General features: G+C 32.0%; 1 protein-coding gene and 1 long non-coding RNA gene across 6 annotated transcripts; one reads left to right on the top strand and one right to left on the bottom strand.

Annotated features, from left to right (window-relative positions):
- Window positions 1-257: 257 nt before the first annotated feature.
- LOC134716282 (uncharacterized) lies at window positions 258-5,883 on the bottom strand. Of its 4 annotated transcripts, none has more exons than XR_010106863.1 (3): window positions 5,575-5,883; window positions 1,510-1,611; window positions 258-359 (listed from the first exon to the last, which is right to left on the bottom strand). It is a non-coding gene; the product is annotated as an uncharacterized LOC134716282 (long non-coding RNA). The 4 variants fall into 4 exon arrangements; XR_010106864.1 differs by having other exon boundaries at window positions 5,644-5,883; XR_010106862.1 differs by lacking the exon at window positions 5,575-5,883 and adding an exon at window positions 2,644-3,422.
- Window positions 5,884-6,388: 505 nt separating this feature from the next.
- On the top strand, window positions 6,389-10,162 carry LOC134716279 (early growth response protein 1-B-like). 2 transcript variants are annotated; one of them, XM_063579174.1, is made up of 2 exons: window positions 6,389-6,762; window positions 7,584-10,162. In XM_063579174.1, the coding sequence occupies exons 1-2, from the start codon at window positions 6,534-6,536 to the stop codon at window positions 9,131-9,133; spliced, it is 1,779 nt and encodes a 592-aa protein (XP_063435244.1). In that variant the 5' UTR covers window positions 6,389-6,533; the 3' UTR covers window positions 9,134-10,162. The 2 variants fall into 2 exon arrangements, with proteins under 2 accessions (XP_063435244.1, XP_063435245.1); XM_063579175.1 differs by lacking the exon at window positions 6,389-6,762 and adding an exon at window positions 6,964-7,434.
- Window positions 10,163-11,779: the final 1,617 nt, after the last annotated feature.

Genomic DNA, 11,779 nt, shown 5'->3' with positions numbered 1-11,779 from the left:
TTATATAGAGATAAGAAGATGTGGTATGAGTGCCAATGAGACAACTCTCCATCCAAGTCACAATTTAAAAGTAAACCATTATAGGTCAAAGTATGGTCTTCAACAGGGAGCCTTGGCTATAAAACTATTAAAAAAAAAATTAAAAAAATTACAATGTTTCCAAAGAAAAAAACTCCAAAAGAATTTCTATGGATTATTTGCTGGATTCACTAATGAGAAAGTCATAAAGATAAACTGTACACATTTTTTTTTAAAATACCTGCCTGAATTTTTGTTTTTCATCTGTGTAGATTCATTATGTTTATATCGCATGTTTTATCTGTGCTTGATGTGAGAGTTTGCCAAGGAAAAGTTTGCCCCTGGAATTAAAAGTGATATAATTTATCAATAGTCACCCTATAGATCTGACAACATTAAAGTGTATCAGGTATAGATACAGTGTAACCTACATAAACAGTTCATAACAATATACAGTGTAACCTACATAAACAGTTCATAACACTATACAGTGTAACCTACATAAACAGTTCATAACACTATACAGTGTAACCTACATAAACAGTTCATAACAATATACAGTGTAACCTACATAAACAGTTCATAACAATATACAGTGTAACCTACATAAACAGTTCATAACAATATACAGTGTAACCTACATAAACAGTTCATAACAATATACAGTGTAACCTACATAAACAGTTCATAACAATATACAGTGTAACCTACATAAACAGTTCATAACACTATACAGTGTAACCTACATAAACAGTTCATAACACTATACAGTGTAACCTACATAAACAGTTCATAACACTATACAGTGTAACCTACATAAACAGTTCATAACAATATACAGTGTAACCTACATAAACAGTTCATAACAATATACAGTGTAACCTACATAAACAGTTCATAATAATATACAGTCTTCTTAATGTGGATATAACAAGATACCAATTTCAGTAGATAGACATGATAGAGGAAAATTTGGATACTTGAATTTGTGGTTTTAACTAAATCTAGCATACCTACATACATGCATGTACATGTAACAAACTGATGGAGTTTTGTTTGATTGTTGAACAGATATATGTGGCACATAAATTACCCATCAATTGTTTATTATGATGTATTCAAAGTGAACAGTGAAATGTAAATTCTTCATTATTTTTTATTAAATAAAAGTGATGTCCCAAAAGATTTTCAAAGCTCATTTGTACATGTATATATTCTGTTTTTTGTCTGTATATATTTGTTTAGTTAGGTTATCAACCTTATCACATTAAATGAAAAGAAAATGTATTTGTAATTATGGCTTATAATTCTGACAGCTTGTCATTAAAATTTTTACTTCCTATAAGGCTGCTATGCAGTTGGTTTGCATGTACATGTATATATGTAAAACATTTTTTACAATGATACATGTATATATGTAAAACATTTTTTTACAATGGAGAAAAAGAAAATGACCAGTTTTTATCTTTCATTAAATTTGAATATGTATACCATCTGCATTATCTGTATTTCCCTGTCTTACATGTACATTGTTATCAGTTTAGTCTGGTCTTTATCTAGACTGTGTTTGGGTCAGGACAGGTGAGAGTCCATCTGTAAACAGACAAATACTAAGTAAACACATTACTTATCAAAATGAGGTCATTAATACAAAATATTATAAGCTGACGGAAAACAAAATCTATTTGTTTTGGTTATTATCAGCTTTCGTTAATACTACATGTATTATCAAGTTTGATGGAAGAGTATTAACGAAGAACTTGATGAAATAGTACATGTCACAATTATAATAAGAGATATAACAAAAAGATTATGTGTGAAGTTTTCTCCTGTGTTCCAAAATTTGGACATTAGATAAAAAAATTCTATCAGTTTAATTTCACTTTACCTAGAAAATATATACCTTACTGTAAAATTGCTTAATTGCACGTGGCCTTTGCAGAAATGTTTAATTCTGATTTTTATTATCTTGTCCTAAACTCAATAAACAGATAAAACTAGATACAATAAAAATGAATATATAGACTAAAAAATTAATTAGAAGCAAAAAATTGCTTTCTGTAACATGTGTCTATATTGAAAGACTATACATGCATGTTTCAAGTAATTATGGGTTAATTTTGAGGAAGTCCGCTATTTCTGATTGGGCCCATTGAGTTATATCAAGTGTACTTTAAAATCTTGCTACATGTATGTCAGACATTAAAACAAAAAATCAATACCGATATGTTCATGTGTGCATAAATCTTTAATCTATAATGGCTGTCAATACCTGAACAAAAGTGTACACCTACATGTACCACATGGGGAGTAAAAAGATAATCACTTTTACTCTTTAATAAAACTAAACAGGCTAAAAGTACATATATTCAGCACATAAAAAATTGGCCTTTCCGTATTAATAACGTATGTACATCTTGTTTTTTTCTTAATTTATTGAGGATCGACATTAGAAAATTTCAAATTTTTATTTTACATACTTCTCTTCATAAAACAGCATATGCATTAGACATGTCAGATCAGAATTTCATGATTTTTAAAAAAGTCAAGGGATTTTTTTGGGGTCAGTTGTTAAATATAATTACAAACCCAATCCAGGGTGAAAAAAACCTAAAATTTCCTTACCATTTCAAGATTTTGCACTGTCAGCTTTAGTACAACCATGCAAACTAACTTTGCTGATGATTATATAAAAGAGAAAAAAAACTTAATGACAAATTTTGCATGAATATCAAATTATACTTCTCTCTTGTAAAACTCTGACTCAGATAAAAATCATGATTGCTGTTTAAAGTCATACAGCAATTTTTTTTATCATTTAATAAAATACATCTTCAATCCCTGGTTTTTAAAGACTATCTCTAAAAATTTTCCCTTTAGGCCAATTCAATGCAAACCTCCTCTCAAAGGTTGACCAACACATAAGAACATCAGTTATAATAATAGGTGTAAAGATAATACATGTACCTGACCTCTGACCTTTGTCATATATAAGTGTACAGGTGTATATTTTGGTTTCCTGTCAACTTGCAAACATTAAAACACAGAGATTGATAAGTGGATTGTCTATAGATACATGTAAAATAAAACAATATAGATATAAAGGTTCATGTTAGTAACGACATAGACTTCAGATAAAATATTCAAGGTCAAATATTTGATAATCAGTCACAAAATTGAATAAAATTTTGGCCTACTTCAAACAGTATTTTGGTTGATCACTCGGATCCTGGATCTATACACGTAAAACTTACATGAAAGAACAACTGGAGCGAGTGGAAAGCAACCAAAAAAGACATTTTAAAATTTACAACATTAAAGATACATGTTTTTAAACATTAGCCTAGTCTCCAATGATGGACAAGTGTATACAGTCTTAGTCTCTCAGGACATGTAGTCTTAATACTAAGTAAAGAATACTACATGTACTTCATTGTAGCTATAGAAAGCTCTAAATATTCAATATAAATGCATGAATTAAAATATGCATTTTCAAAAATATTCTGTAAATTATTGTATAACTAGGAAATAAGATTTATCTTTATGCTGTCCAAACTTAAATATGTATATTTCATTTCTGTAAAACCCAAGTTAAATAATAAGATTTATTTTTAAAAGAACAGCATCACAATTGTATATCATTCTCCTCTGAAGGTCAGGGGGACAGCAACCCTACAATACCAGTTTAACCTGGGTTGCATTCAATATTGTAGCAGCTACATAGGGCTACATAGATTTTTGACTACTGAATATGTAGCTAGCTGATATAAAGCTCACAATGAGATCAATGAACTTTATGCACTGGCTTCATTGTTCAATTCAAGATAAGTTTTCAGTGTAAGCACCAAGAAATTGTCAACCATTGCGAAGGACAAACATGTGGCAGGGTTAGTAAGTAAAAAACCCTCACACTATTCTCATATCCACAGAACTGTCAACTATTAAAAAGGACAAACATGTGGCCTCGGGCATGTGGCAGGTTTAGTTAGTACTTATCCCTCATACTTACTCATGTCCACAGAACTAAAGGTTCTAAATAGCATGCATAACCCACCTAGGTCTATGTGCATCAGAAACAATGCATGGACAATTGTAGATAGACTAGAATATAAATCATGAGAAGAATGTGTTTTTGTTATTCTTTTATTGCAAATAATTTACTCTAATTCCTTAATACAAAAAAATGTGAAAACTTCAATATGTAAGTATAAAATAGGGTAATAACTCCTATAAGACAAGTGATGATTTAAGCCATTTTGACTTATTTGTAAATCTTGTTTGCCGATCTCTTTTGCTACCTCAAATTCCATCTATTTATAATAGTTTTCAAGATAAAGGGGAAAATGTAAATAATTTAAAACCTGCCATATAGATTTACATTGTAACCACTAATTTCATCATTATCAACTTTTGAGATTATTTTTGCTATTCAAATTTTATCTCTTTATTATAACTAGTTTCAAGACAAAAGGCAAAAACACAATTAATGGAAAAAAATCATCATTTAAAATCATCAATTTATACCGACTTCTAATTTATTATAATTAAAAAAGATTATGTTGATCTACAGCAAATTTTGATATTATTTCATCAAAACACAGTCATGACAGTACAATGTAACTGTAATCTTTTTTTTTTCAAAATCAGGACATCATAAAGTATATGTGGCCAAGCAAAGTATCCCGGTTTTGATACAATTTTGTACATTTTTTGTCCAATTGATTGAAATTTTAAACAATTGCCAACCAGGATGTAACTTAGTACAGCAGATTTAAAAGCTAGAACACAACATTATTTAGCAGCATGGTAGATGGTCAAATAACTTTAATACTGGACCTCAACATTAAATGTATCAAGCTGCAGACCAAATATAAATTCTATACTTTTATAGAAACATAGAAATTACAACCCAAGTCTTCATGAGGATGTGAGGGACCGACATGACAGACAGTACATATCACGTATAGAAATTAATCAATGTTTCTAGGCTAACTTTCACTTTAAGGGATACAGATAAAAATAAAATGCTCAGCTTCAGTTACTGAGTAATTGCATAAAATGACTGTCCAATATATATATGCATGTTTATGAATGGCAATAAATATATTTATAAGTAATTATGAAAGTTATTCAATCCATTTGTAACACCCGCCCTCTTGTTAAATATCTGCAGTGTAATATGTATCCTTTTAACTTATTCCATTTAAAAGAGGGGGAGGCCCTTATAATTGCTTCACCAGATGACTGACTCTCCATGACAGTAGTTTGTGTGCCATGCGTTTTGATGAATGTAAATCATGATTAAGATTTTCAACAGAAAGAACAAAACAATAATATCAAAAGCGTTTTGTGTATTGGTTCCTTTTGCATAAATTAATATATTCAACTACATATACATGTATAGGGCAATAAGTTATAAAAGGGACACTCGTCTCTTCAAACTTCTCAAATCCCTATGGAGTACATTTCTCCTATGACATTTTGTTTGCAGATATCTATGTAGGCATATTCAGATGTTTTCTATTTTCGAATTTCATTTCTTTTTGAATTATTTACGAAATTGCACAAGATTGATTCTGGAACAGAACAGCCATTTTCCTCTTCATTGCAGAGTTTATTTATAACCTCCAACTATCTTTAGACTGATGTTTTATATCATTGATTAATCCTTTAGACATTTTGAGTCATCGATCCTGTAAAAATAGATTTTAAGATTGGATTAGGTTAATATTTGTAGTCTCTTCCAACCACTATAGAAAACAAAATATCGGCTCTGACACCGGTGCAAATTGTTCTGACGTCACAGAGTTATTTCAATATCTCGTTAAATTTCGTAAAACTCCGCCTGACGGAAACTTCTATAATTGGCCACTACTAATCCGGTTTTACGAGAATAAACGAATTTACCCGAAGCAATATTCCTTATATGGACATTTTGTTTCCTTTCCGAGTTTGACGTCACGTTTTGGAATTCGACCTTGTCTCCCATATAAGGAAATATGGCAATCGGAAGATCAAAGGTCAAATTTACTAGAATAATTTACTCATGTGTAAAAACTTACTACGTGGATTTTCTTGAAAAATAACGTATGATTCTCGCTAAAATTTGGATTATACATAACTGAATGTCGATAGATTACAGTTTGAGTTTTATTTTTATTGAAAAATATTCTAAAAGGTTATAATTCTGCCTGACCTACATATTTTATAGTAAATAGTAGTAGTAGTGATTATCTATTATTTATGCTTGACGTCAATGTGACGCCAATCGTTGCCAAGAGACACTGCTAGGCAACCTAACCGCAAAGCAATATGATTGGTTAGCATATTAATGAGATTTCCTTATTTGGCAAGTGGTGTAAATTAGTTTTTCATTCATAAATCCTTGTACAACTGAACTGTTCATTCATAGAGCTGAGTTGATCATCGAATGTAGTCGTTTAATCTCGACTTATGAATTTTTACAATTGGACAATATTATATAATACTTGTGAATCATCACTTTGTTTATAAACATGATTATGGACGGACTTGATACGTTATCCCAGGTCGCTTTGGCAGACCAAGTGAACACTATAGCTCAGTTGTGTTTTGATATTGATAACACACAAGGAGTTGGAGGAGGCCGTTTGCCTTCTATGTCTGTGGATGATAATTTAAACACACCAGTTACAAGCAACACTCAGGATGTTACATTTTTTAATTGTGGAGAGCCTTGGGAATCTGTTCCCATTACTGCAACTGGTAGGTCATTTTATTTCATTCATAGTTTCAGGCTGTTGAACTTTGTTTTTTTGCCTGCATATTTATACTACATATGCGGTAGCTTAAACTTTACTTGTGATGTAAACATATCTTAACTATATTGAATATCGGGATGTCAATTGTACATGTTTGTAAATTTGGTTAAATAAATAGCTTTTGTGCTAAATTGTCATATATGACTTGGAATGTTGGAAAAGAATGTCGATTATGAAGTAAACCTTCGTGCGTCATAGGTCTGAATATGCGCAGACAACAGTCGCACTAAATTATTTTATTGTAAGCATATTTTTGGTCATTTTTGTACATTTCGGGTTTTGAAAATTAGTTTGATTTGTAAAAACATGTGATTTTACAAATTATAGTAAGAAACACATGGAGTTCTGTTTATGTTTAGACACCCACTATCGAAATCGCCCACATGAAATATACCATAAGAGGCGGAGCTAATGAATACTGCAACAGCTATTTTTAGAATTAGATACCGTTTGCGTCATAGAACTTGTAATGACGCAAATATGCATCTTCTGAAGTAATGCCAGCACTTAAATGAACACTCATTAGTTATACAAAAATATTCTCAGTTTAACTTGAAACGTGAAATGTCTGCAAGTGATGCAACTTATGAATTCGTAATAAATTTTACAGTTAAACGTAAGAATTTCTTCATAGTAATTGAGTATTGTCCCACATACTGACACTGTTAAGGGGGTTGTATAAACTAAAAATAACTAGGGATTAACCTTTAGTTTTCTTTTATTACATAATAGTATTTTAAATGTTATTTTTCTTTATATTTACAGCAAACTTAAAGGCTGCTTTCCCAGACAAACCAGAGGGAGCTAATAGACAGCAAGAATCTGGATTAGAACAACTTCATCCACAACATCAACAACAAGACGAACAACAGCAACAATCACAATTTACTCATAGAATACAATACAAAGGAACTCTTGTTGCATCATCGGTAGCACCTGTATCTACAAGCTCAGATCATCTTCTTCCACCATCAAGCTCACAGCAGGTCTTTGCTCCACTGTCACCTCTTTTGAGCATTTTGACACAAGCTGCCCAGCAAGCACAACTTTCATCACATGTGCCACAAATTCATCAACAACAGGAGTATCCCGATATTGCTGAGTTGTCGCAATATCTTCAGCAACAACAACAACAACAGCAACAACAGCAGCAGCCTCGCTTTAGTCCTGCTCCATCGACTTCTTCACAACACTCCTTAACTGGATCACCACCACCGGACATGGGAATTCGAGAAGCTAGCGACACTTATTCTGCAGGATTTGCATCCCCTGTTAGTTCAACACAGTCTACTCCATGTTCTCCGGAACCCAACATACCAGTTTGCGAACAAATGCAAATGTTGCAAGAATCACTGAATCAGTATACGAGCCCACCACCACCTTACTCACGCCCACCATCATACGAAATGCAGATAAAACAACCTCAAATATTGAGTTCATGTTCACAACACCAACATAGTGCACATTCAATGGCGATGAGTTTCCCAACCGCCACGATGTCCGTATCAGTACCACAGAGCGTACCCCAAACTGTGTTACATTTCTCTGATGAGTACAATACAAAGGATATAAGTTTAACAAGTGACTTTAAATGGACAGTAGAACAAGAACAAACTCAGTTACCGAACTTCACTGCATTACAAGTGAATAATCCACAAGTTTCGGAAGCTAATTTTCAACATCAGGGACAATTCCCTCTCATCAAAACAGAGCCCGGTATGTCTCCAGAGTACTTTATACCAACTACGTCACAAGAATACAGTTTACCTGGCACATCATCAAGCATTGTACAAAAACAAACATTACCGTCAGTGTTAAATACACCTTATCAACAAGGCACTCTTAAGCTTTTACCGGTTAAACCGAGAAAGTACCCAAACAGACCAAGCAAAACACCGCCACACGAAAGGCCATACGCATGTCCAGTTGAAGGTTGTGACCGTCGTTTTTCTCGAAGTGATGAACTTACACGACATATCAGAATCCATACAGGTCAGAAACCGTTTCACTGCCGGATCTGCATGCGCTCATTCAGCAGAAGTGATCATTTAACGACGCACGTGCGTACGCATACTGGGGAAAAGCCCTTCTCATGTGATGTTTGTGGAAAGAAATTCGCAAGAAGCGACGAAAAGAAAAGACATGCTAAAGTACATTTAAAACAAAAAATGAAAAAAGAAGCTAAAACATTATCATCAAGCGTGTCCTTGCCGTCAACAACTGGTGCTATTTCAGACTTTCTACCAGCATGCACTAGCGGGCCTGGTGCAATAAACTTACCAACCATAGTAACTACAACAATGTCAAATTTGTGAACATTTTAAACATTTTTTCATTGTCGTGTTTTACATTTTTCATGCTCAAATATTATTATTATAAATTTGTTACCAGAAATATATCAGGGAAACTGGTAGATTATATATGTATACAAATACAAGTAGTGCTTAAATTATTAGACACATCGCTGGGGTCAACTTCTAACTTATAGAGGTGAAGAGAAAAGTAAATTCTCAAATTGTTTATATCTCTTTCAAAGCTGTTGTTGAATTTCAATTTGTGTGTACTTATCATATAAGGCTTTAATTGATGTAAAATAAGCTTTAACTTGTTATCCCTGTGAGAAAAAAACGTCTGAGTTCAGACCTTGCATTGTAATCAAACAACTGAAAAGAGTTTATTTTTTTGACATCCAGCGATGTGGTATATTATTAAATGTAGAACTTTCAATAATTCAAATTTTGTTAATTTTATGTAAATTTTGGCAGCAATTTTTATTTTTGTTAGTAAGTAGGGCCATGAAATCCCAAGTCATTCTATTTTCACCGGTGCTCTACTAGTACTAACAAATTTTTGCACAATTCTTCATTTCATGCTTTAATTCTTTTCTTTTGAGATTAATAGTGCTATTTTTTATACCTTAGATCTGATTCCCCTTTTTTTCCTATGCTGACTTTTCCCCTGAACACTTACATTTGTGCCTTTGTTTACCAAACCTGTTCACTAATAGGCCAGTCAAAGGGAGATAACTCCAAATGCCTATTAATTTACTTGCCTTTTACCTCATATCTCATTTAATGAAAATGGCGAAAGAAGAAAGAGGAAGATTTTTTTTTTATTATTTTGATGTTGTGTTAAGTTTTTGTTTTTGTTGTATGAAAGTTTGTTGAAATTGTTGTTGAATTGCTGAAATGTTAAATTCTATATTTTCAAATCTATTTTTCATGATGTTGTCATTTCATCCTGTTATTATTATTATACCTCTTGCTGGCAAAGAATTTAAGAGTATGGCATAATGTCACTGAATGGCAAATCTAGAGCGAAATAAAAAATTGTATTAAAAATAATATTTGTTTGTTTACTTTATACGATATCTTATTTGCAAAACTCCTCAGACAACAGATATCTACTACTAAACAATCATAAAAAAAATACTGCAAGTACGAGAACATCAGAAGTTATGGATTCAAGAAAAACCTTTACATAAATAAATGAAAAACGTATTTAGAGAAAGAAACAACACGAAACAGTATAAATAGAATCACACAAAAATGTTGTTATTAGCAACACCAAAGAACTATCTCAATCTATATATAGTACAATGGAAATTATTATGATATTTGTCACGTTATAATTCGAAAATTGACCATACGAAAGAAGCTGATACTTTTGTAAAAAAAACCCACAAAAAAACACATTTCTATGCAAGATACGATGGACAAAAAAACTGACGAAACTAGTTAGTGTGAATGAAGGTCAATCATGAACATTACATTATCATACAACAAGCTCTAAATGTATCAAGATACCAAGAGTTTAAATGGATTGCATGGATTGCTTTGTTTTCTGTTATTTGCTTGCATTCAATGGCAAATATTTCATGTCCGTTGTATATATAGATGTAAAGAAATATTCAGGTTGATGCCATCATGGTATACACGTATTGCCTTTATTTTGCTGCACAGACTGCTTCATTAGAAACATGAAGACCACTATCAAGAGACTATTGAAACAACACGGACTCACTTAATATAACTTCTATGTCAGTTGTAATAGACATCGCAAATTAAGAGTACTATTTGTCTTTGTTTTATACACAACGGAAGAATAGAAAACATGTAAAAAAAAAACTTAAGTCTTACAATGGAGTGTTGACTTTGTGACTAACTTAAAACCTTTAAATGTGATAGGATGACTTTGTGGCTTATTGAAAATACAGCATTACAATGTAATAGTATGATGACTTTGTGGCTTATTGAAAATACAGCATTACAATGTAATAGTATGATGACTTTGTGGCTTATTGAAAATACAGCATTACAATGTAATAGTATGATGACTTTGTAGCATGATGACATTGTGGCTTTGAAAGTAACAATGTTACCTTTCACATACACACTACAATGTCGAAAAGTACTATTCAATTTATTATTATTACACTGTCAGTAGAGGTTGTCTCAAATGATAACACACAAATGTACACGTGGACATTGTTCTCTCATTAGCAGAAATAGTTCTATGTAGGAACACATCTGTTTGAAAGTTCTTCATGGTTATCTTGCTTGCAACCACAGTAATCCTTCTAAGCTCGATAGATTTCAATTATACTGTATGTGTACTACTCCAATAGATATATGGTTTTTAAGCTAGCAGAACATACCAAGCTTGTCTGGTGTGATGTTGCGTTGATTCTTTAGCGTGTATAGAGGTTGTCAGTCTCGAAATAATACCTCAGACCAAACGACAAACATGCAGATATTTAGAAAAAAAGCAGGCTATAAGTTTAATTTTTGACTGGTTTTAGAATGCTGCAAGCTTTCCTAGTGTTCGCTGAATCAGTATTCATTTAATTTCGTGTGCTGGTAGAAAATATAAATGTTCTCATATGGTAATTTTTAATAAGATAATTCAGAATTTAAAAAAAAAATGCTTTTCAAGGCTTCCATGTGATTTTCTTTAAGTAT

This window comes from Mytilus trossulus, chromosome 4 (genome assembly GCF_036588685.1).
Source record: "Mytilus trossulus isolate FHL-02 chromosome 4, PNRI_Mtr1.1.1.hap1, whole genome shotgun sequence".
NCBI lineage: Eukaryota > Metazoa > Mollusca > Bivalvia > Mytilida > Mytilidae > Mytilus > Mytilus trossulus.
This window is presented reverse-complemented; position numbering and strand designations above follow the sequence as displayed.

Coding starts and splice junctions, on each gene's coding strand:
- LOC134716279 (XM_063579174.1), top strand. CDS start 6,534: ATGATTATGGACGGACTTGATACGTTATCCCAGGTCGCTTTGGCAGAC. Junction 6,763..7,583: donor TGTTCCCATTACTGCAACTG/GTAGGTCATTTT, acceptor TTATATTTACAG/CAAACTTAAAGGCTGCTTTC.